Raw genomic sequence first — 27,406 nt, 5'->3', positions numbered from 1 at the left:
TGGTGGGGTAACCAAGAGGATGGCCGATGAAGCTGTAAACGCAGGAAAAGCAACCATCCAGAATGCACAAGACTTCTTTGCATGGACACAATCAGAAAAATGCAACTTGCATAATGTAAAGTTCCTTTTTGTTAGTAAGGACGAATGTCAAGAAAAGGCACTTGAACTAAACAAGAGGGCAGTAAAAGCAATTAGTGGGACTATGAAAGTTCACGCAGTTGTGGGACACGGGAACTCGGAAGTATCAGTGCGAGAAACCAGTTGCTATTGTAATGTGTGTCTCTCAGAACAGTTAATTTGCAGTTCATGGAGAAGGGATACAGTAGAGCCAAAAGCTTACGTCTCTAGCAAAACAGCAGAAAGTGCAAGTGATGAAAGTACTGAGAGTATTGTTGAGGAATCAACAAATGAGAATCAGGAATCTATGCCATGTGGTGTAAATGAGTATGTAGCTGCAAAGTATGGTGGAAAATGGTATGTGGGTAAAGTCACGGATGTAGATGAAGACGATATGGAGGTGGAAATATCTTTTATGGAGAATAGGAAGAGTATGTATCAGTGGCCACGTCGGCCTGACATTATCTGGATGAAATGTTCTGAAATTATCAAGAAAATAACAGAACCAGTTCCTACAGGAAAAACTAAGAGATTGTTCAAACTTTCAGATGAAGACAAAGCAGAGATTGAACGTATCTATTATGATCATAGTCAGAAGTAAAATTGTGGTGAAATGTTCGTTACGTTTATGTGACTGTTAGATTCAGGGCAGTGCTTAATAAGATTATTGGGGGTTTAAATGAGTGCTAGAAAATATATTAACTTTTGCAGATAGGTACGATTGTTAAAAAGTATGTGTATGTTCATAATTTCAATGTCACGATCAATGTTTGAATAAGTAAGAAGTTGGTAACGGATATTTCAGACGTATAATGCATATTGAAAATTGACTTTTAAATCTGTTAAAGAGTTAATTATTTTTGTAACTGTTTCGTGTTTATGAAGCTTATAAAAGACAATAGTAGTTTGTCGTTCAATGTTTTCTGTTGGTTAGTTTGCTTAAAGATGCGTACAAAACTGGCAGTTTAGTTACATATCGTGATTTGTAATATCTATAAAGGGGTCATGTAAAACAATAATAATGTTTTTGATGCACTTTGTGCTTCTCTGAGATTTGTTTTTATAAATTCCATGTGTTTTCTGTTCAAATAACCTGTTGCTTGTTATACTTTACCATTTCAAGTTAGTGTTCCCGCCTTCAAATATTATGAAATGTCCGTGACTTTTGACCAGCTTTTGAAAAAAATGAGTAATGAAGTCTCAGGCAAAAGCAGGTACTTTAATGTCACAAAAGAAATCTTCTCTGTAAAATTGTCACTCTTCATAAAAAATATCTATCACACTTATCTTCTTTATGTACGTTACAGTATATGCTTAAACATACTTGAAACTTTAGTTTTTAAGAACACCATAGTTACCGTTTTTAAACCTAAATCTTGCTGACTTTCTATTTTTAGTAAATATACTTGAAAACCTAAACATTGTATGTAATTTGAGATTTGAATATTCTTCTGCTGGAAAATCACATGAAAATTTGAATCTAATAAAGATAAGTTACAAACATACTCTTTTAAAAACATTTAATGTGAAGTAACGGATATTTCTGACGAAAAAAAAATGGTTACAATGGCGACTATTTTCCAACGTTAGACTTGAGGTTAAATAATGTTTTCTTGATGTAACACCTGTTATTTTCCTGTTCACAAATGTTTAAAGTTTAGTATTTTTTATGAAATAAAAATTTACTAGTAAACTACTTTTTCCTGTTCTTTTACCACTCATGTGCATCTGCTTAATGAGAATAGCTGATGGCATATTGTATACACAATCACTAGTATAATTTAGGCAATCAGAGCAAAATCCATTATCATGATGTTGAGAATTCGTTGAGCATCTTGGCCTCGGAATCTCGGCAGCTGGATTTGCTAGCAGAATTTGCAATTTTGCATTCTTCTTCCATTGTCTAGTACATGTGTACTTATCATAAATTTAGAGCTTCAGCATCATAGCGTTGCCTATTTTGTTTCTATGCAATTTGGCTAGAAATCTATCATTTCATGCTTCATTTCATGATACTTCTATCTCATACAATATGCCATGATATTTCATTAATTTTCTGTAATGATATTATAATAATAAAAGTCACGGCCTTATCCCATTCAATCAGCATTTGTTATTTATTGTCAATAGTCAGAAGCGACAGACTGCTCTTACTGATATATGGTAAAAATCTAGGTCAGTTCTCGTCATGGTTAAAACAACATGTCTCTCAGAGTGCGGACGAGTCTGTCGCTTCTTATTTTCATGTCCTACGGATAAAATAACTTTCCAGTTATTGGTACAATAGTATAACATAAAAGAATATTTGCAAGAATGTTTTTATTGAAAATAAGATGAAGAAATTAATACAGGATAGCAAGTCAATGTTTTCAATACATGTAACTAAGTAATAATGCTCTAGAGGAAAAAGCGTTTTGTTTCGTATGTACTACACTTTGGCAATGAAGTTAAGGTGGTGTAACTTTTAATTCACAAAAACTCTTCTTTAAATTCCTAAACCAAAATTATTTTGAAACATAATTTATCATGCTTTACTGAATACATTTTATGACATCATCAAAACTTCCTTGCAGCAATTTTATGTTTTATTTGAAAGTGATTAGTTTTCTTAACCCATTCTATAACATTATCATGATTTTATACTATTTGCCGGTAGCTGTTCAAATTACTTCAAATGCAAAGTTAATTCGCTATGCCACAGACGCTTCAAAAGCACTTATTCAAAATGTCTTTATACATGTACATGTATCTACAATTTTGTAGCACAAACATAAAAACGACAAAGAAAATTTCAAAAAGAAACATTCAAACATAAAGTCTACAGATGGTAAAGATCAAGGACTTTTCAAAAATTATCTTGAAACATATTTTTGGCATCATCATTTTTTAATCAAATACGAACTAAATGAAACTATCTTCTTCCGTTAAAAGCTATTGTTAAGTGTAACTTAAGGGAATATATATATTTATATATTTTTGTCGTTGTACCGGTGAAAACCACATTGAGAATTTCAGCAAATCATTAAAAAATCGCGATTCAAAAGAGCCATTTTAACAAGGCGATTTACTTTTACCACCAATAAACACACAGAGAAAACAACAACAACAAAAAAAAAACAATTAAGAATGAACTATAAACAAAAAGAGCAATAAAGCAAAAAGATAGTGTTAAATGAACCGCGCCATGGGGAAATCTACCGCACAAAAGATGATTTACGCCATTATCATATAAGCTTTGACGTCATATCTGACGTAATTTTGCGATAATTGATCGCAACAGATTTTTTTCAAAATGTTTTATTGCAATTCAGTAAGTTAGCCAAATTACGATTTCAAACGTATATTTAAAGTTCTGATATATTTAAAACCAGTAAAAACACAAAAGAGGCAATACTGCATCAGGTACATTTTCACAGAAAGCGGCTCATTAAATCTGTCAATTCGTATCGGTTATTCAGTCCCAGTCGTTTTCTCCATTGCAAACTACATTAGTCAAGCTGATCGATCTACTTTTTCTCTTCTCCAAGTCTTGCGTATGCCTCTGTCAAAATGGCAAATGTAGGCTATATGACGAGATGTATTATCAACACATTTTGTTATAATATCTATCACAAGAAATGTACTCATAAGTTATGCTAAAGATGGAAATTTAAAAGTTCTCCAAGCAAAATGTAAATGACTTTAACTTGTGTATGACAAAATCATTATGTTGTCGCACTTATATGAAGTAAGGTAAAGAAAGAATTCAATGGTGAACAAAATATTAATATTACAATTATACTATGAAACTAACCTTCCTCTAGCCTGCCATAAATGCATTCATTTGCTGAAATATAAAAAAGATTCTCACCATTCAGACTATAAAGCAGTTAAAAAATATATTTATTCATTTTGTTGGGTTTAACGTCGCACCGACACATTTATAGGTCATACGGCGAGTTTCCAACTTTGATGGTGGAGGAAGACCCCCAGATGCCACTCCATGCATTATTTCATTACGAGCGGGCACCTGGGTAGAACCACCGACCTTCCGTTAGCCAGCTGGATGGGTTCCTAACATGAAGAATTCAACGCCCCGGGTGAGGCTCGAACCTACATCGATGAGGGGCAAGTGGCAAAACATTTAAGTAATACATCGATACACTCGTCATAAGGTATATAAGTTAGATCTGAACTCGGCTGCCTTAATGCTTCAAAGATGCTTTATTTTAGAAATTAACTGATTCCTTGCATATATACTTTTGACGAAGGATTTAAACTGGCCAGAGAAATACAGTCAATCGAAACGATTTTACATGACTGAGGTACAAACATGAAACGCTATAATCATGCACTTCATTACGGGGGATATACAAGTATCAAAACACATGTCAACATACCAATCAACGTGTTTATTGCATCTGAAATAAAAAAAAGAGTAATGTATGAATAATGGTCCTTGCGGAAAAAAAAGAAAGAAAAAAAACATAGTTCATGCGTAAAAATTATTATATAAATTCGTCTGTATTTTATTCTTTTCTGTGCCATATAATTTTAAAATTCATCCAGAATTAATGAACGTATCATCTAAATACCAAATTGAATCGAAGTTAAGTATAGTATCAAACGTGAGCGTATATACCAGACAAAGTCACGTTGCCAAAGTGCCATCTTGATTAATGCGTTTTGAAAAGTAAACAATAAATTAAACAAGAGGACCATGATGGTCCTGAATCGCTCACCTGACCCCACATGACTCAGTTTTGAACTGAGTATGACGTCGTTTTTTTCTATTATTTGACATAGTAACCTAGTTTTTGAGCTCATGTGACCCAGTTTTGAACTTGATCTAGATATCATCAAGATAAAACTTCTGACCAATTTTCATGAAGATCCATTGAAAAATATGGCATCTAGAGAGGTCACAAGGTTTTTCTATTATTTGACCTAATGACCTAGTTTTTAGAGGCACGTGATCCAGTTTCGAAATTAACCTAGATATCATCAAGGTAAATATTCTCACCAATTTTCATGAAGATCTCACGAAAAGTATGGTCTCTAGAGAGGTCACAATGTTTTTCTATTTTTAGACCTACTGACCTAGTTTTTGATCGCACCTGACCCAGTTTCAAACTTGACCTACATATTATCAAGATGAACAATCAAACCAAGTTTTATATAGATCCCATGAAAAATATGGCCTCTAGAGAGGTCACAAAGTTTCCCTGTTTTTATAACTACTGACCTAGTTTTTGACCGCACGTGACCCAGTTTCGTAACTGACCTAGATATCATCAAGATAAACATTCTCACTAATTTTCATGAAGATCCGTTGAAAAATATGGCCTCTAGGGAGGTCACAAGGATTTTCTATTTTTAGACCGACTGATCTATTTTTGTAACGCACGTGACCCAGTTTCAAATTTGACCTAGATATTATCAAGATGAACATTCTGACCAATTTTCATGAAGATCCATTTAAAAATATGGCCTCTTGAGAGATCACAACGTTTTTCTATTTTTTAGAAGTTTTGGATCGCACGTGGCCCAGTTTCAAACTTGACCTAGATATCATCAAGATGAACATTTTCACCAATTTTCATGAAGATCTCATGAAAAGTATGGCCTCTAGAGAGGTCATTAGGTTTTTCTATTTTTAGACCTCCTGACCTAGATTTTGTCCGCACGTGACCCAGTTTCAAACTTATTCTAGATATCGTCAAGATAAACATCCAGACCAACTTTCATACAGATCCCGTGAAAAATATGGCCTCTAGAGAGGTCACAACGTTTCTCTATTTTTAGACCTACTGACCTAGTTTTTGACTGCACGTAACCCAGTTTCAAACTTGACCTAGATATCATCAAGTTAAACATTCTCACCAATTTTCATGAAGATCTAATGAAAAATATGGCCTCTAGAGAGGTCACAAGGTTTTTCTATTTTTAGACCTACTGACCTAGTTTTTGACCACACCTAACCCAGTTTCGAACTTGATTTAGATATTATCAACATAAACATTCTGACCAATTTTCATGAAGATCTCATGAAAAGTATGGCCTCTAGAGAGGTCACAAGGTTTTTCTATTTTTAGACCTCATAACCTAGATTTTGACCGCACGTAACCCATTTTCGAACTTGATCTAGATATCATTATGATGAACATTCAGACCAACTTTCATATAGATCCCATGAAAAGTATGGTCTCTAGAGAGCTCACAAGGTTTCTCTATTTTTAGACCTACTGACCTTGTTTTTGACTGCACGTAACTCAGTTTCAAACTTGACCTAGATATCATCAAGATAAACATTTTCACCAATCTTCATGAAAATCCATTGAAAAATATGGCCTCTAGAGAGGTCACAAGGTTTTTCTATTTTTAAATCGACTGACCTAGTTTTTGGCTGCACATGGCCCAGTTTCAAACTTGATTTAGATATCATCAAGGTGAACATTCCGACCAATTTTCATGAAGATCTCATAAAAGTATGGCCTCTAGAGAGGTCACAATGTTTTTTTTCTATTTTTAGACATACTGACCTAGTTTTTGCCCGCACATGACCCAGTTTCAAATTTGAACTAGATATCATCAAGGTGAACATTCTCACCAATTTTCATGAAGATCCATTGAAAAATATGGCCTCTAGAGAGGTCACAAGGTTTTTCTTTTTTTAGACCTACTGACCTAGTTTTGGATAGCACGTGACCCAGTTTCGAACTTGACCTAGATATCACCAAGATGAACATTCAGACCAACTTTCATAAAGATCCCATAAAACGTGACCTCTAGAGTGGTCACAAGCAAAAGTTTACGGACGCACGCACGGACGGACGACGGACGACGGACGCCGCGCGATCACAAAAGCTAACCTTGTCACTTTGTGACTGGTGAGCTAAAAAACAAAACGTAACAGGACGTTCATACAGAACTTTTTTCGACGTAGACACTAATTCCTCTGTAGGCGCAAGAGGTAACAGACTCCGTTATTTTGACTGATCAGTAAGACTCACTTGTTACAAATACGAATGGAACTATTTTACTCGAGGGTAACTGTTTAGGCGGGGAAACAATGGTCTGCCGGCAAAAACTGTTACCCAAGAGTCAGACACTTCCATCCGCACCTTCAAATAGTGATAGTTTTTTTTCCGTGCAGGATATATTCTTCAATTCATAGAAGATATATAATAAAATGAATCCATTTTCAAAACCTTTTTGTTTAAGTAGCATTTACCTCCTGTGATAGAAAATATAACTCTGCCAACACACCCAGATCATAATATAGTCTTACATTCTATATTTACCAACTTTGCAGAAAAATCATTAACAAAAATTAAGACACCCTCACCTTCTGACACATCTTCCCAGTCTATTCCAACTGAAATAAATCAATTTGATAGTAAGATAATATTATGAGGATGCAACGTAAATTTCTAAATTTATGAGAGTTAGCTTTTTTTCCTGTTTTCATATGGAACTTGCGCTTGGTTTTGCTGCGAAAGTATTTAAGTATCTTTAATTCATATTTTATTTGTTTATTTATTTTGTTATGTTTAACGTCGCACCGACATAATTTTAGGTCATAAGGCGACTTTTAAGCTTTGATGGTGGAGGAATACCCAAGACGCCCCTCCGTGCATTATTTCATCACGAGCGGGCACCTGGTAGAACCACCGAAATACTGTAAGCCAGCTGGATAGCTTCCTCACATGAAGAATTCAACGCCCCGAGTAAGGCTCGAACCCACATCGATGAGGGGCTAGAAAATTGAAGTCATCGACTTTAACCACTCGGCCACAGGAGCCCACTCTTCAATTCAAAATTTCAGATGACTTGATTACTCTTAAAAAAGATAACATAATGAAATATACCTTCGAAGAAGTTCTCAAGCGCATGTATAAGTAAGTCTTCCAGATCATACTTGATAGGTTCGGCGAGCAGCTCACTCTCAAAAACTGAAAGTTGGAATATAAATAAGACATAAATAGAAAATAGGGAATGTTATATGAATGTGTCGAATAAAATACTCCTACACGATCCGCAGCCTATAATCAACTCGTACACTGTGAAAAAATACCATAAAATATTACGGGAAAAGTCCCGGCAACTGGTTTCCGGAACAGTTCCGTAAATTTACGTGCCGACTGTATCAGTATTAACCATAAAATAACGGGCAATACTGTAGTTACTACGGTACCCAAAAGTTACAGTCTCCCCGTAAATACACGGTCCTGTCCTAAAAACCAGCTGCCGGGACTTTGCCCGTAAAAATCTAAAATAACGGGCAATACTGTAGTTACTACGGTACCCAAAAGTTACAGTCTCCCCGTAAATATACGGTCCTGTCCTGGAAACAAGCTGCCGGGACTTTGCCCGTAAAGACCTAAAATAACAGGCAATACTGTAGTTACTACGATACCCAAAAGTTACAGTCTCCCCGTAAATATACGGTCCTGTCCTGGAAACCAGCTGCCGGGACTTTGCCCGTAAAAATCAAAAATAACAGTTTTCGCCGTAACTGAGATATTGTGAAAATGCATCAAAATTAACCAAAATGTCTAAGTAAAAGGGGACAATATTCATGAAATATTGGTACCAGAGTTATGGACCTTGTGTCATATGATGTGGATGATAAGGTGGAATAAATATTTCAAGTCTGAATCAAATCCATTAGGTAAAAACTGAGATAGAGTGAAAGTGCTTCAAAACTTTAACCTGAAATTCTAAGTAAAAAAAGGGGGTGTGTATGTGGAGGGGGGTGGGGGGGGGGGGGGTGATACTTCACGAAATATTTGTGCAAGAGCTATGTCCATTTTGTCAAATGCCGTGAGTAATGATGTTGAATAACTATTTCAAGTTTTAATCAAATCTATTAAATGAGATAAGAGTGAAAGTAAATGAAAACTTTAACCTGAAATTAATTCTAAGTAAAAGCGGGCATAATTCATAAAACATTGATATCAGAGTTAAGGACCTTGTGTTTTTTGATGTGGGTGATAAGGTGGTACAACTATTTTAAGTTTAAATCAAATCCATTTAGTAATAACTGAGATAGAATGGAAGTGCATCAAAACTTTGACCTGGAACTCTTAGTAAAAAGGGGGATGATGAGGAATAACTATTTTAAGTTTGAAACAAATCCACCAAGTACTTACATAGATAAAGTGAAAGTGCATCAAAACTTTAACCAAAGTGCGGATGCAGAAGGACGCCAACGCCGGGTCGAGCAGGACAGCTCTCCATACTTTGAATATAGTCAAGATAACTAGACAAAACGTACTGAAGTCAGTGGAAAATGGTCGGCGGACAAAGAGTTTAATCAACATATTACTTAGACATAATAAAATAATCAATTTCAAGATTTTCAAGACTTCAAGACTTTTATTTCAGTCATTGCTCATTTAGAGCATGTGACATAATAACAAACCAAGTGAACAAGTGGAACACAATAATCAAAGAAAAAGAACATATATTGCTATGTTGGAACATAAAATTTGACGTTTTATATAGTTAGAATAAAAAAAAAATTACTTCAACATATATTTAATTAGATACATACATCTTAAGAAATATATCAAATTTTGGTCACAAGAATATGATACCTAAATCATATGGCAAAATATTAAAGTACTGTCTATAGAAACAAAGTCAGTCTTAGAAATACTATAACAGTTATTCCAGAATTTGAACTCAAAGTCTGAACATCAAATTTCCAATTCTGAACAAAGTTTCAACAAACTCATCATGAATTCTTGTTTCTCAAAGCCAGCAGAACAGGATCTCATAGTAGAACACCAAATGCCCACCCCCACCCCCACCCCTAATGCATTGTATAATTGCATAAGAAAAAGAAACAATTTTTGTCCTTTGAATCATCAAGTGTGATCTTAGAACAAAGCATTCTCTAATTATTTGGCAAAGAAAAGTTCTACTGTTTTGGGTCAATGTGACCTTGACCTACTGACCTCAAAGTAAACAGGGGTCATCTGCTCGTCATGACAAACATCCCTTTAAACTTTCATGATCCTAGGCCAAAGCATTATTGAGGTAATCATCCAGAAACTGTTAAAATGTTGAGGGTCAATGTGACCTTGACATTCGACCTACTGACCTCAAATCAATATGGATCATCTGCTGGTCAAGATCAACCACCCTCTCTAATTTCATGATCCTTGGCCCAAGCGTTCTTTAGTTATCATCTGGAAACAGTTTAACTGTTACGGGTCACTGTGACATTAACCTATGATCTACTGGCCTGAAAATCAATATGGGGAATATGCTGGTCATGGCCAATCTCCCTATCAACTTTCCCGATCCTAGTCTAAAGCGTGCTTGAGTTACCATCCGGAAACTGATTGGTCTATGGACCGACCGATGAACCGGGGGTAGGGGTGTGTATTACAACAAGTCGACTGATCTTTAGAACCAATAACAGTGAATGCATACACTTACATATTTTTTTCTTCATTTTTTCTATTTAGTAATTTACACTAGAAGTTAAAAGTCTGCTTTTAATCTACATACACATCTAAAAAACAGTTAAATTTCACTGGAACCTGAAACGTCAATGTTTTTTTTTTCCATACTGACGTTCAAATTTCACATTTGATGTGTGACGTAATTTGTGATGTCAATTTCGTGTATGCCGTTGCATCTAACAGTTCTGTTGCGAGAATAATTTTCAATTTCACTGGGGCTAAATAACAAATTAGAATCATTTATGTAGTATTTTAAGTGTAGACATGGATGTAATAAAAAGATTATTATATTTATATCAAGAAACCTGCACCCATTCCTTCGCATGATAATATTGTGCTCTTAAAGTCGTGCAATATTTCCGCTGCAGAACTCTTGCAGATTTCTTGATACAAATCTAATAACCTATAATTACACTAAACGCATAACAGATTATACAATTTGGTGTGTAAAATTTCAACTGAAACTGATCAATTATGTTAAAATTCTCCACACCAAATGTTTCAGGTCTGTAACAAAGTACATGTACAATCACATAATTAAATAGAATTTAATTTCTTTACCTCACCATGAAACATCCTGAATTTACGACTCTTTCTTATAATTTCTACGACATACAATTGAAATATCATGTGTTTTAACAAATACTCATATTTATGGTAGTGGGGCAGGCATAGCAAGTCTTTAATTGAAAAATGTAAATTTGCCAAGAAATTATTGTGTCCAGCATGATGAAGGTTAAAAGTATAACAAAATTCTAGTGAGTTTCTAGTGAGTTATATCTATACACATTTTGTTAACGCCATTAATTTAGAAAATAGAATTTTAAAAAAATGTATAATTAAGAAATAATATATTTCATTTAGTGATTTGTCGCTGAATAAATCATTGTTTGGAGTTCAGATGGTTTCTTCTCTAGTGCGCCGCTATGCCGTTTGACGCCATGACGTAATGATTGTGATATCAGAACAGTGCATTGTTGTATAATGAATTAATAATTCACTGTTTTCAGCCTTCTTTGTTTAATAGGAAAATTAATCGGATTGTGTTAGAATTTCATATATCAAATGAAAGCTTCCAAAGGACGTTGTTTCTTTTATTTAACGTCGCGGAGGAAGACCCTAATGATGGAGGAAGACCCTATGTGCCCCTCCATGCATTTTTTTTTATCACGAGCGGGCACCTGGTCAGAACCACCGACCTTCCGTAAGCCAGCTGGATGGCTTCCTCACATGAAGAATTCAACGTATTCCATTCAAAAGTATTAGTAACACTATTCACAAAGGGAATAAAGTTTAGATGATAACCTGTTACATGTTGTTCCAAATGGAATGAACTTTGAAAATAGAGCCAAAAAATTCAACCTGACATTTACACCTGTATCATGGCTTACTTATAACTAATTGAATTATATACAGATTAAAGCGGTAGCTTTGTAGTAAATTGTACATGTGTTAAGTAGTACTGGAACAAGATCATCATAACTTTTAACAAAATTAGCAAAACTAGATTATGTAGTGTTTTTTTTTTATATTTTCCAACAAACATTAAAAATATCCAATCATATTTAATGGGGTTACCCCGCACACATTAAAAAGGAAAGATATCTATCCAATAGCTATCTTTCACTTTAGATATTAAGCTCACATGTAGAAGATTACAATCAAGTATATTTATTATAATAACTTTACCTAATATATATTAATAGTATATGTACATGTAGACCTACATTCATAAATGAATGTCAAGCAGTAACGATCATGTCTTAAAAAATACTTCAAGTTTTAGTGGTAGTACAAATTTATACTGTCTTTAGCTATACACGTTTGCAGTGAGTATTAATTCTAACCTATTTATAGTACTGTTAATATGCATAAACGTACTAATTTTAACGTTTTAACAATTTTGGTCTTGTATACCTTTAACAAAAGAAATTGTGCTACAAAGTAGACAAAATGAACAATATGTGACATGATCATGTGAAATGTTACTAGCTTCTGTGGGTTATCAAAAATTAAACCACATCCTTCATAAAGACAAACTAAGAGTATTTTGAACAGAATGAGCATAACGAGTTATGTGTAATAGAGTTCCGCTTAAGACGGTGCTAGGGGGCGTGAAAGGTGTTGCACATTTCATTACTTCTGATGAGAAGACTCAATCAAACCGAGTCTGCTATTATTCTTTTTGGTTGCATTCTTTGCTTCCAAAGGATCTTTTACAGATTTTATTATTTTTCATACATTCATTCTTGCTTTGACTAGTTCTACATAAATTAATATTACTTTTTCTCAGAAATGACCTTATCTTGCAAAGGAACTACATGTATATAATATATTATTGATTTCAATGGTTTGTAATTTTTCACAACCAGAATAAATAGTACTAGTTTCAACTTCAGAACGAAAAATAACATTTAGATGTGTTGCAACGATTCGAACAAATCAACTGCTTTCTTGGCCATGTTGGCGGGCTCACACTTGGTGTCTCCTTAAAAATGATCTTTTAAATTTATCAACAGCTTGCAAGTCAACTTCAACATTTAACTCTTCAAGAGAGGACAACAATTTCTCCGCCTTAAATGTACATTGAATGATAACATCCCTGGTATACACCTTTTTATACACATACCCTTGTAACACATTGAGGACTCCAACAATGTTTCTAAACTTCATTTTAAATGGAGTTAGATCATCAGATATGAACATATCTCTATACACTTCTGCGTTTTTTTTTCAACTTAAAAAACTTGAGAACTGTTGACCTGTCCAGCGACAAATTTTACAACACGCAGTATTACACTTGTGTCCGGCCATTCATGGTAGGTTTCAATTTATGAAATACTGATATCATCAATACTGAAGACATTAGCTATGACGCCCTCATCGACAGAATCACTATCATTCTGTGAAGTAAAATGGACTGCTCCTCATCCCCTTTCATGTCCTCTACTCTTAAGAGTATATGTACTGATACTGACAACAATGCTTTCTTAAGATCAGTCATGGTTGAGCTTCAACTTGAAGAATTTCAAGTGGCTTAACAACCAGTCTATGAATCCAAACATTTTCTCTTTGTGTATATTAGTCGAATATAAGTATTAAAAGTAGTCAAAACTACAAAAACTTTTTAAAAACAAGTCACTTTATTTTTAACCAACGTTTCGGCTACATCAGCCTTCTTCAGGGTTCAAAATAAACATAACAAAGGAAGTGACGTCAACGTGGATAAACTAATCCGACGTATAGTTTGTTTTATATTTTCGACAGTCAAACTGAATATTGGTTTAATTTATCGTTACATTAAAAGCTGATATGAACATACTTATTAACTTCACCAATTTTGTTGTCTGTTTTTTGTTATTGTTGTTGTTTTGTTGTTGTTTTTTTTTTGCATAGGCGTAGGAGCGAGTTTACTTTTGAGGGGCCAACCTTTTCGACATGGGGACCGGTGGCTTGCAAGGGATCCCCGGTGCATTCATGACAAAGCCTTGTCCAGGGGCCAAATGGGCCATAGGTCCCCTCTATAGGCATACGACTATGCGCTGAACTGCCTGCAGTTCAACTTAACTGGTCAAAATATGTATTGTTCCAATCAAGCTTGTCATTTTTTTATTTTTTTATATGGTCTTCGGTTGAAGCCCTGAATATACACTCAAATAGCGCTGCATTTGCCTAATTATGATATAAATTTGTGGAAATATGATTTCCCTTGGATAGACAATGAAAAATGTAAATACATAACGTTTACATGCATAAATAGGCTAAATACTTACATTGTTTTTGCAGACGCTCAAACCTGAACTTGATATTATATTCTTTTTATAAGATAGAATCGAACAATACTTGGTGCGTACAGGGTTTAAATACTCACACCTTACGGAAAGAGACAATCAGAATGCAAGGAAAGGTCAAATGCAAATCAGAAATCAGGTTGAAAAGAATTATATAATACTAACTAATTGTTATATTTATATATTAGACTGCAAGTTATATCTCTTTTCCAAAATATCTGAGGGACCAAACTATGCCAGCCTCCACCCCACCACCCCGTGGCCCCCGGCTCCTACGCCTATGTTTTGTTGTTTTTTTAGAGTACAATTCTTCAAAGCTGCCTCCAACTTATCAACATATTAACGCACATACTCTGCAACATTAGAAATGTCCTCATGAGCAAGTGCTACAGTTGTTTTCTTTCACAGCAGCCACGTCTAGCCGACCTTCCAACATGGTTACGAATATATTTGGAACGAACTCGAGTCCACGTTTATCCACGTGACTCATTCAAATACTGCAGTTTTCGATGTAAATATTGAACGCTACTGTAGACTTTTTTAATCAGTCACTGTTGTAATTGCGATAACTTGGATTCTTTTTAAATTAAACGACTGAAATTTTCTCGATTGTTCCCATATGCTATTTATTCGTGATGGTATTTTTCCATTCTAATATGCTTTTCTCTGTTGAAACACTCTTAAGCTAAAATGACGCCACGCCAACGTGTGGTGAGGTCAATGTTTTTGTTGCGACCAAGAAAGAGCGCTACTATATTCTATCTACTGTTTTAGATTAAGGGCATATCAAAATCGATATCATTTATAGTAAAACCGTGTTTTAACACTATTTATCAATCGGTTAGTAATACGTCGGTCGTACAAATAATTTTACCCGGGCTGCGCCCTCGTGAAATTATTACGCCTGACGTATAACCGCCCATCGTGCATAAATAGGGTTAAAACACTCTTTTGCTATAAATTATTTCTTAATTAAAATGGCTTAAATCAACCATGCGTGGTATACTTTATTATTTCATTTTCAGCGTAGTCTTATAAAGATATATGAAAATCATGGGTGATCGAAGTTATCAATGGATAAGAGTGTAGTGTGGCGGTAGTAGGACACACAAGATTTCGGAACGGACGGACGTACAGATAGCAGCAACGCCATGTGCCCAAGATGAATGTTGGGAATAACAACAACAACAAAAGAGAGAGAGAGGGAGAGAGAGAGAGAGAGAGAGAGAGAGAGAGAGAGAGAGATATCAAAAGATAAAACATTCTAATTAAAGGTGTGGGGGCATTTATATATATATATATAAATGCCCCCACACCTTTAATTAGAATGTTTTATCTTTTGATATATACTTCAAATGTAGAAAAATCCTCTCCATATGTATCTAATTTTACTAAGTATTATAAATCAATTGGTTATATGGAGCTACATTCATAACTAAATGTCATGCAGTAACATGATGATTATCAAAATATCTCCCAGTATTTGGTTATAGTATACATTTATACTGTGTGTAGTTATACATGTCTTAAAGTGTGCATCGTTTTAAACTTAACGCATATTGTTGTTAAAATACACGATCCTGATGATTGAATATTTACACATTTGAGTTAAAATTAATTCTGAAATTTGGATCAAGTAGACCTTTAAAAATAAAGTATAAGCAAATGCACTTACTTTTCTCCAAAAATTCCCAATCTCTGTCTCTTAACAATTCAACACCTGTTTGTTCTGCAAAGAAACATATAAAACAGTGTTACTGTATTTTGCCGATGTTAAGGTTTATGCCCGCTGGGACATTTATTACCATATTCTTGAGGTCACATAGCCTGGGTTACCTGCCCCTTAACTGCATTAGTACAAGCCGGGAACCAGGCTAGAGGTCACAACCCTCGATTGTCAACGACATATCGTGCATCTTACCCGAAGTTACCCGTAATCAAATCAGGCGTTGTGATGTGATGTCAGAATTTTTACCTCCCAATAGTCGCTTGTAAACGGCAATCTGACTGAAGTACTTGATCTTCTAAACGAAGATCTTCACATACGTCTTCTGTACATTTTGGATTTCCAGTATTGTTATTTTTATTTTCACAAATGTATTTTTATTTGAACCAATCAGACGACTTGTTCGAATGTTTAAGCGTAAATCTGCAGTCAATCCAGGGCTCGAACCCGGGACCCCTCGCTTACAGAGCAAGTGTCCTAGCGACTGAGCTAGCCGGCCATCTGACATCTAACGACATAAGAATTGTAGATATCAAAAACCAAGACTTTTTGAAGCTTGCAGAATGTTGTAAGTTAGCTTTTGATTGGCCAGCGGAAGGGTCGTCAGAACGAGGCTATCAATAGCTCGTGTTCAGATCCTAGGCGTAGCGTAATAGGAGATGAACTTTAGTCAGATTGTTGTAAACGGTTAATTTTACAGAGATACAAACTGTCTAAAGTACATCTCCTGATACGAAGACGAGCTATTGATAGCCTCGTTCTGACGACCCTTCCGCTGTTCTTCGCCTGTTCTTGTTCTTTTGGACAACACAGAAAATGACATCAGATGACGTAAGCTTTTCCCAGAAGTAAAGAAAATGAAAGTACACAGGCTAAACTTAAAAAATGAAAGTCGCATTTGCACTGGTCAATAGCCATGGTTCACGTGAAGGGGTCACCCCGTCTAAATGTATGCTAATGAGAAGTCAATTTTCAGCACTTTCCAACGATTTCAAAAGTACATGGGCTTTAACACGATATGTCAGCTAAATAAATGCACTCGGAATAAACACAAATTCATCATTCTGTTAGCTCCATAATTTCAATGCGGCGCCTCCGGTTCCCCTGCCCCAGCGCCTGTGCATGAATGTAATATGAAAGCATAAAAACACTTACCTTCGAAAAAGCCAATAAAGTCTCCCTCAATACCTTCAGCATGCTCAGAAGCACATTCAAAGAACTCTGTCATAGAAAACAAAATATGTATTTAAGACTAATCAGAGATGATACTTCATGATCCTTTAGTCAAAATAACCGGAGAATTTTCTTCCATAGCATTAATCATTTCCGAAATGGCCTCAATGATACATTGTAATAGGTAAAAACGTATACGGTCCCCATAAATTGAAAACATGCATCCGTAGTTCAAATAAAAATGAATAGTGTTATTTCATTTGAAAATGTTTCGCATCCTAAGTGAGAGAAACAACAACAAAAACGAACAACAACAAAACTTACCTTTGTCATCAGTAATATCAAGGCATGGAACATCCAAGTTTTCAGGACAGCTGTACTCTGATTCACCTGTAATACATTTTAGACTTCAGAGCAACGTTTTGTTGTTAAAGTAAATAAATGTACGTTTGATTAAAGCTTTTGATTTTGACGAATCTCTGAAGTCAGATGACTTACGTTAGAATATTCACACACACACACACACACACACACACACACAGACGCGCGCGCGCGCGCGCACACACACAAATAAAAAGAAGAAAGTACAACCTACCTTCAGTCCTTCTGAACTGGCTCAATTTGCTAGACTTCATCAGACTTCTTAAACTTGCTGTAAGCTGCGACGGTTTGTCTGCATTTCCTGGAAAACAATTTATGTAATATATTTATATACTGTTGTCTTCAAACAATTAAAATATTTCATATATTAACATATCTGTGGATTCCTGTTCATAATTATTCGTACGACATGTGCGAAACAAAAGTATGTACATAATGTTAGATGTTGAAACAGAACGCATAGGGATTAACCAATAGCCTTGGTGCATTCTTGCATTCAAGAAGCCTACTTTTCTCCAAGTTTTGGATGCAAGTTAAATGCAAGTATAATTTAAATTTAACGTGCAGACATGTCCAGAAATGAGACCGTGTTTTGAAGAGTATTGTCCCTTGATTATTAAGCCAGATCGGTTAAGTTGGTTGTTTCCCTTTATACCATCTTAACGCGAGTATCGACTTTTGTTAATCTATCTTATCTTGATAATCTTGACCATACACTGGTTTTGTTAATTAGGGGTATTGCGACAACATTGTGAAACTTTACACAAGCGGAGTGTATACCTTGCCCGAGGCAATTTGCAGTGTATTCCTCAAATTGGTGATTTTGAATGATAATCGGGTTTTTGTTTCAAAATTGAGAGCCGGGAAGGATATTCCCATTTTAGATATGTATTTAAACTTTTGATTATATCTTTTAAGGGCAAAATATATGTGAATCATAAATTAAAAGTTAATTAATTAAAAAATAATTTTTGAAATTTAAATATTTTTATTCAAACATGTAATCTAAAATAACAGTTTTAACCTAATTTGACAAAGACGGAATTAGATCGACGTACATGTTTATTACCTGATATACATAACATTCTTATTTCTTCAAATAGGTGATTTTGAATGATAATCTGGAATTTGTTTAAAAATTGTCAGGAAGCATATAATTCCCATAACTCAGCGTATTTTTAAAATATGTATTTAATGACCTCCAGATTTGGCTAAAATTAATCTTTCTCTCAAATTGAAGTTTGTTAGTACTAGAAGATGTGTTTTTGTGTCTAAAATATTTCGTCGAAACCAATAGCGCTATAGCGGAATAAGTGAATTATGACTTCAAAATATTTTTTTATAATCGAGACAGTTTACCTTGAGTAAAGCGTTACAATCGCTTTTCGATTTTCATCATATAAAGTAGAAAAACAGCAAATTCTCAAGTATTTCCGTAATATATAGTTAAACTTTGTCAGTAATTAAGTTTTAAAGCCTTCTTAAGAAATATAGCATTTATTTCCAGATATCCATAACATACCCAGAAATCTAAGCCAATTTGCTGGCTTATTGGCGAAATTGTCTCCCTTGAAAACAGGTTATCGGGTGTATCGATTAGCCATTATCGGTCAATTCACGCCTATTGAAATATAGAAGGAGAAAAACTTTAACACATCAAATGACATCAAAAGCATCATCTGACAATATTTATTAAGTTATTGAAGTAATCTGCAATATTTGCACTTTCTTTCAATATAATTTTTAATAAAATAAAATGTGATCTTCTTGCTTCCCGAAGCGTTTGAAATAAGTAACTAATTTTGATCCCGAGTCCCATTGATTTCTGTAGGAAATGACAGACTTTAAGCTTTACATGGTCTTTTAGAATGACTTATTCTTATATTTATAATCATCTCACAACATTTATTAAGTTATTGAAGTAAACTAGAAAAGTTAATCTTTCTTTCAATGAGTTTATTTTTAAATTACTTTTATGTCTTCTTGCTTCCCTAAACGTTTGAATATCACTGATTTTACTAATTTGGAAAATTTTGCCCGTCACAGTACACGTGTACTGATTACACCGGATAAACTGAATAAGATAGACATGTGTGTCAATCTAATTCCGTGTTTAATGTCATTACTTTGCCAGATTAAATAAAAATAAAGTTATTTCAAATTACGTGTTTAAATAAAAATATTCCATTTTTTAATTCATTTAATACCATTTTCACAACTAGAATTATTTATTGCATTAAAACGTATTAACATAAAGTTGATTAACATATAGAACTACATGTTCATATTTAAACTTGAATACTGTACATGTAAATATAACAGGTCCATTGGGTCGGGTGTAAATTTCATGTTTCTTGTTTGTAAGTATTATAATATTGTTGTTAAAAATTTCTTATCTTATCTTTTTGTAATGATTATATATGTATGATAAAGTCAAATAACGTGTTTGATAATAAGTTAACCGAATGCTGACATATTTCTGTTTATTACCGTTACTAATTGGATTAGTGTCTGTTTGTCTGACATGCCCCGCGGCCTAAAGGGACAATTATTACGGCTCTTGCATAAACGCTTTAAAGTTAAAATCTAAATTATGGATATGGAGTTATAAATTTTGATAATTTATCTTACAGTTCAAAATCCAAATTCACATTATTGTAAAGTAAAATGCATTTATAGGCCACGGATCCATATTTAAAAACAAATTTAAATTGAAAAGACACATTTTCAAGGAGACCCGAAATACACATATATTTCGCCCTCATAAAAATATTTTAAAAATTAAAGGGACTATCCTCCAGATCGTTCGACAACAAGAAAAAATACTTTTATAGATATCTAGAAATAAATGCTATATTTCTTAAGAAGGCTTTAAAACTTAATTACTGACAAAGTTTAACTATATATTACGGAAATACTTGAGAATTTGCTGTTTTTCTACTTTATATGATGAAAATCGAAAAGCGATTGTAACGCTTTACTCAAGGTATTATAAGAAGATCTATATTTTGAAGTCATAATTCACTTATTCCGCTATAGCGCTATTGGTTTCGACGAAATATTTTAGACACAAAAACACATCTTCTAGTATTAACAAACTTCAATTTGAGAGAATGATTATTTTTAGCCAAATCTGGAGGTCATTAAATACATATTTTAAAAATACGTTGAGTAATGGGAATTATATGCTTCCTGACAATTTTTAAACAAATTCAAGATTATCATTCAAAATCACCAATTTGAAGAAATAGGAATGTTATGTATATCAGGTAATAAACATGTACGTCGATCTAATTCCGTCTTTGTCAAATTTGGTTAAAACTGTTATTTTAAATTACATGTTTGAATAAAAATATTTTAATTTCAAAAATTATTTTTTAATTAATTAACTTTTAATTTATGATTCACATATATTTTGCCCTTAAAAGATATAGCCAAAAGTTTAAATACATATCTAAAATGGGAATATCCTTCCCGGCTCTCAATTTTGAAACAAAAACCCGATTATCATTCAAAATAACAAATTTGAGGAATACACTGCAAATTGCCCCGGGCAAGGTATAAACTCCGCTTGTGTAAAAAGTTTCACAATGTTGTCGCAATACCCCTAATTAACAAAACCAGTGTAAGGTCAAGATTATCAAGATAAGAGAGATAAACAAAAGTTGATACTCGCGTTAAGATGGTATAAAGGGAAACAACCAAATTTAACCGATCTGGCTTAATAATCAAGGGACAATATTCTTCAAAACACGGTCTCATTTCTGGACATGAAGTATTTTTTCTTGTTGTCGAACGATCTGGAGGATAGTCCCTTTAATTTTTAAAATATTTTTTATGAGGGCGAAATATATGTGTATTTCGGGTCTCCTTGAAAATGTGTCTTTTCAATTTAAAAAAGTTTTTAAATATTATGGATCCGTTGAATACTCCTTTTGATGTCATGGAGATGTATTTTACATCAGTATAAAGTAGGTGAAATTAACAAACAAGTATTTGGACGTACAAATCATAGTATACCGTTGATATGCAGCAAGCCTATCGTGTACCAAAATAAGCGCATTTTCAGATCTAGCAAGAACATTTCTGTATTTCATACCCTTAACTGAAAGGGTGAATATACTTGAATAAAATGTGTCGAAATATAACGTTACAAACTGATCGTTAAGCAAACATTCTGTATGAAGTTATGATTATGACCTCAATGGATTAAAAATTCATGTAAATGAGTCAATGACATGTGAAGATTCAAATGTTTTTTTATATTATAACATATACTGGCTAAGTATAATTGTAAAACTTCAAACACATGTACCCCACAAAACATCTTGCGAGATACATATATCTAAATGAATCAGTTTTATTTTTGTGCAGTCATACTGAGGACTTCAGTAGAGGGGTAATGCATGTTTTTCTTTTCGTGTTATTTATTTATTTATTTATTTTCCTGGGTTTAACGTCGCACCGACATAATTATAGGTCGTATGGCGATTTTCTAGCTTTGATGGTGGAGGAAGACCCCAGGCGCCCCTCCGTGCATTATTTCATCAAGAGCGGACACGTGCATAGAACCACCGACCTTCCGTAAGCAGCTGGATGGTTTTCCTCACCTGTGGAATTATACGCCTCGAGTGAGGCTCAAGCCCACATCGATGAATAACAAGTGATTCGAAGTCGGCGGTCTTAACCACTCGGCCACGGAGGCCCCGGTTTTTCGTGTTTTAACATCTGCAAGATCTCTACACTGGTCGCAGAGGCAGAATCAATCGTGTCCAGCATGAAAAGTGAAAAATGAGGTTTACTCACCTGTTTAAGCCAACGAAAAGCAGCGTTGCGCAATAAAACATAAACAAACATGTATATAGATAGTTTCCACTTACTTAGCCGATTTATGTTGTTTTTGGACAAGAAAGCTGTAAAAAGAAAGTTTAATATACATTTGAAAAGATGTAGAATAATCAGTAATGGTCTTTGTAACATTTATTAACAAAAATCAATAAAATATTTCTTTTACATTATTATTACAATAAAAAACTATCAATGTAACTAACTATTTGAAATAATTACGGTGTCTCTTGCTTATTCGAAATATAAACGATGTAGTGCGCATGTACTTTTTTTTTTTCTTCGTCAGAATAATTAGTGTCTGAATGAAAAAAAAATAATGTGCAAATTTAGCACAACCAAATAGAATCATGATTTTCATGACTTCAGTTTGTCGTGGTAGACTACTCTTTTAACAAGTGCTGTTGTTAACATTACAATTAGGAGGTATACGTAATAATATGAGCCACGCCATGAGAAAACCAACATAGTGGCTTTTGCGGCCAGCATGGATCCAGACCAGCCTGCGCATCCGCGCAGTCTGGTCAGGATCCATGCTGTCCGCTTTCAAAACCTATTGCAATTAGAGAAACAGTTAGCGAACGGCTGGTCTGCGCGGATGCGTAGGCTGGTCTGGATCCATGTTGGTCGCAAACGCACTATGTTGGTTTTCTCATGGCGCGGCTCATATGACTTACCGCTCAAGCCTTTACCACTCACACGGTTGCGCTGGAAAAAAAAAACTCGACTCCTTTAACAATATATTTCAGAAGAATAAAACATTTTTAAGCGGAACTATTAACCCCAAATAAAGGCATTGGTTTCAAGGCTTTAACTAGGGCACAAACATTTAGATTTCTGTAAAAGTATTTATGGAGAAAAAAGGTTAATATCTATCAATTTATTTTTTCAAAATTCACCCGAACAGCTTATAATGTGATAAAATGTAACATAATTTCAGAGTATGCTTGCGACAGTTGAAATGCATACACATGCGCTACATGTGACACTAAATGCGCATAACTTTTTTAGGTGTTTTACGAAGCTCGAGGACTGGCCGATTTACAAGGTCAATATCCAGCTAATACAATCCATGCCTCAATAAAACTAGTTATGGCAGTCACACAGATGCAGTTTCAGTCTTTCGTAATGATAATGCGACAGTATGCAAGTGGCAAAAGGGATATACTTTCAATGAGCATCTGCATAGCTCCAAAATTAAATAAAACAGCGTGCATAATGGTACTTCCAGGTTTATTTCAATGGAATAATTATTAGATACCAGTGCACGAATCATTGAACTCATGCAAAAATAAAAAGATTCAAATGAAAAAAATGATTTATATTTTGCTTTGATAATTTTCAGGACAATAAACACAATAGGCAGAAATTTTGAAATATATAATACCGTTTAGATACATGTTTAGACAAGACATGCATTCTTTATATTTGCAATGACCTCGGTATCGAGTACTCGAGAGACATAGCTTTTATTCGGTCCGTCCGTTATTTCTTCTGTTTGTCTCACCATCTTAATTATGTCATTCAATTCCTAAAGTTTTCATGATATTCAAATGAGACTTTAAATATACATCATCAACATCAGACGGACATGCGCATTTTGTCGGCAAGGAAATTTATTATCTAGTGTCTTTTCTTGAGTGAAAATAAACATTCTGACAAAGTTTCCGGAAGACTGGAACCAATAAGTGGCCTTTAGTAAATGTGGCCTCTATGTTGTTAACAAGCTTTTCCTTTGATTTGATCTGATGGCCTAGCTTTTGACTCGACATGACCAAGTTTCGAACCAGGCCTAGAGATCACCAAGATAATCATTGTGTGCAAGTTTCTATCCAATCAAAGCATTAATGAAACCTTTGTATGGCTGAAAGGGCCAAAATAGAAAATTTTGCCTCTTTCTGGGGCAGTAACTCTAGAACCAATGATAGAATCTAGCCAGTTTTCGAAAGGAACCGAGATCTTATTGTGAATTTAGTTGTGTGTAAGTGTGGTTAAAAGCAAATAAAAATGTCACTTCTATCGTGTTCACAAGGTAAAAATTACCAAAATTTGGCTCTTTCAGGGGTCAATCAGGGACCGTAACTCCAGAACTTATGGTTGGATTAGACAGATGGAATTCAAGATTTATTGTTGCTGAAGATATTTTGCAAGTTTGCAGGGCTCAAATTTTGCAATCGCTAACTCGCTAAATGCGAGTATATTTCATGGAATGCGAGTAGATAAAAACGTCACACGATTTTTTTTGCAAGAACAAATAATAGTCGAAATTGCCGCGATCATTGTTAATGTTTGCAGATTCCGTTTCGGTTTCGTTTGAGAACGAGGCAGTGACAGAGTTTTCCTCGCATTCAGAAGACGAAAACACGTCATCTTTTGTTGGTGAGCCATTTTGTTGAATAGATTTACCGTATAAAGGGACGAAGAGGTATATCCAATAATTAAATCTAGAATAGGCACAAGACCACAATTATTTGCACTTGGTTGACTATAATAAGGAAGTGGTTACGCGGAAAATAGTTCCTCTGTTTGATGGTGAATATTGATGAATTTTAAAGTGAAAGACCTGCAAGAAATGGCATAATTTAATAGAGGGGAAATGAAATAGTAGGTACATGTACAATTTGACAGAATGAGAATGTCAGAATATGCATAACATGACTTTTTGATAGGGCCTGTTTTGCCGGTTTGCGGCCATCTCGAGGGTATTCTTCATACGCGTGTGATTTGGTTCAAAATGGTGGAAAAAAGAGCCGGTCAACCCCATGTTTATTGTGGCTGGAATTTTTTCTCTTGAATAGTTCTGTTGAGTTCAGGTATTTTAGTGGGGTTGGAATGCATGCAAAATTGCAATAGTGTCTACAGCCTATATAGAACATATAGTAAAAATAACTGTGGTATTAGGCCAGAACACTGACTACCTTACTACTTCGTACCTAACGGTACTTACTTACAATATTGGGTACGAAAATTCGCATCGTTATTTTGGCCGGTATTTATCAGTGCGCTTAAACGTGCGAGAAGAAAAACCATGCAAACAATATTAATGCAAAGATGTCTCGCGAAACGTAGAAATCTTGAAGTTTTTGACCCGAGAATTGTCGTGCAAACATCAACTTGTCGACCCATAATCTAGGGCAAAATGTTGAAATTAAGTGGCCTATATTCAACTTTTCGACGAAGACTTTGGCCGATATTTTCGCGATATTATCGCTTAAATTTCGACATTTTGTTCTAGGACTAACTATATAACCCTAACCCTAAACTAAGTAACCCTAACCCTAACCCTAGAACGAAAAGTTGAAATTTAAGTGATAATACCGCGAAATTATCGGCCAAAGAACTGGCATGAAAAGTAGAAGTTAAGACATAAATTTATACTTTTCGCCCTACAAAATCAGTCGATAAGTTGACATTTGCACGACTGTTGTCGCGTTACAAACTTAGACTTTTCAATTTATCTTAGCACGAGAAGTTGTAGCTCTCTTAATTTCTACTATTCGCGCTTGATTCTAGGTCGAAAAGTTGACGTTTGCACAATTGTCGGGTCAAAACTTCAAGATTTCGCATTTTCGCGGTAAGATTTATAGCACGAAATGTTGAAATTAAATGCTTAATTTCAAGATTTCGCGTATCTGTCTAGCCGAAAAGTCGACTACGTGACAGGTCAGCTAACAAACCAACATTTCATTTTTCCCATGCCAGTTTTTAAAGGCACTGACTAAAAATATCTTTCTTTCAAATTAAAGTCTGGTCATATAAATAACATTAGAATATGAATTTTTGTTTCTAAAATATTTAAAAAAAATCAAAATCAAGAAAAAAAGATGACCGCATCGGGGATCGAAGGACCGCCGCGGCAATAAAGACATTTTCCCGTCGTTGTAACCAATAGCGCTATAGTTGAAGTAGTGAATAATGACTTCAAAAGATAGATATTTATAATCGAGACAGTTTACCTGAAGTAAAATCGTAAAAAATAGTAAAAACAGCAAATTCTCATGTGTTTCCGTAACATAAAGTTTGTCAGTAATTAAATTTTAAAGCCCATCTAAGAAATATAGCATTTATTTCAAGATATAAAAAAAATGTTGTCAAACAATCTGGAGGCCAGTCGCTTTCTCGCCTAAATCTTTTATTTTTATTTCTATATATCTCAATATTTCTATTTTATCATAAAATTATTAACATTCATTTGCCAGCGTACGTTATTTGCAATGCTATCTGCTGAAGTGTCATATACACAAGGACTTTCGCAAAGGCATTCTAAGTTCGGTTTAACAATTCTAAATCTTTATATGCGAGCTATGTGTATTTTTATATATTAGTAAAAAATAAGATATTTCATTTGAGGGAGTGTGGGTTCAAACTAATACCCCTTTGTTTTGCAACCTGGCGTCTTACAGTTAGGCACTTTAATTCAAAGTCTTGATAAAATAAAAACAATCAGATAGGTTTTACACATAATTGCTTTAGGTAGATAGAGCTGGAAGACAAAATAAGTTACAGTCGTCGAATTCATGCAATTATGTGCGTATTTACATTTTGATAATTTCTTCTTCAATTTGAAAACAAAAAGTTCATAGGAATTAGAAACATATCCTAGATTTCTGTCGGGTGCCATAAAATTTTAACAGTAATTTCAAACTGTTGCTTTTCAAACATTTGCTTATAAAATAAACATCACCCAATATAACTTATTTGCATTTGATGCGTTTTTAAATGGAATAGTGTGAAAATACAAATAATTAAATAAAAACGTAAATAAAGTATATTTACCTTTAACGTAGGTTTCGCCGAAGCGAGTGCGACAACCGCAAGAACGAAAATTGCTACCGAGATGCGCATTTCTATTCCTTAAATGTTCTACTATACCGTACGACTGATGATTTCAAATGTGAGCCACCCTTACATTGAGT

General features: G+C 34.4%; 1 protein-coding gene across 1 annotated transcript; it reads right to left on the bottom strand.

Moving 5' to 3' along the window:
• Positions 1-2,421: 2,421 nt before the first annotated feature.
• On the bottom strand, positions 2,422-27,406 carry LOC123534477 (uncharacterized). Its single transcript, XM_045316754.2, has 12 exons — positions 27,267-27,406; positions 23,168-23,198; positions 22,526-22,558; positions 17,860-17,946; positions 17,589-17,654; positions 17,247-17,312; positions 16,041-16,094; positions 7,968-8,051; positions 7,445-7,474; positions 4,497-4,517; positions 3,911-3,943; positions 2,422-3,658 (listed from the first exon to the last, which is right to left on the bottom strand). Exons 1-12 carry the CDS (start codon positions 27,333-27,335, stop codon positions 3,624-3,626), a joined length of 609 nt encoding a protein of 202 aa, XP_045172689.1. The 5' UTR covers positions 27,336-27,406; the 3' UTR covers positions 2,422-3,623.

This window comes from Mercenaria mercenaria, chromosome 12 (genome assembly GCF_021730395.1).
Source record: "Mercenaria mercenaria strain notata chromosome 12, MADL_Memer_1, whole genome shotgun sequence".
NCBI classification, from domain to species: Eukaryota; Metazoa; Mollusca; class Bivalvia; order Venerida; family Veneridae; genus Mercenaria; species Mercenaria mercenaria.
The sequence above is the reverse complement of the archived record's forward strand: the minus strand, read 5'-3'. Positions and strand labels throughout refer to the sequence as shown.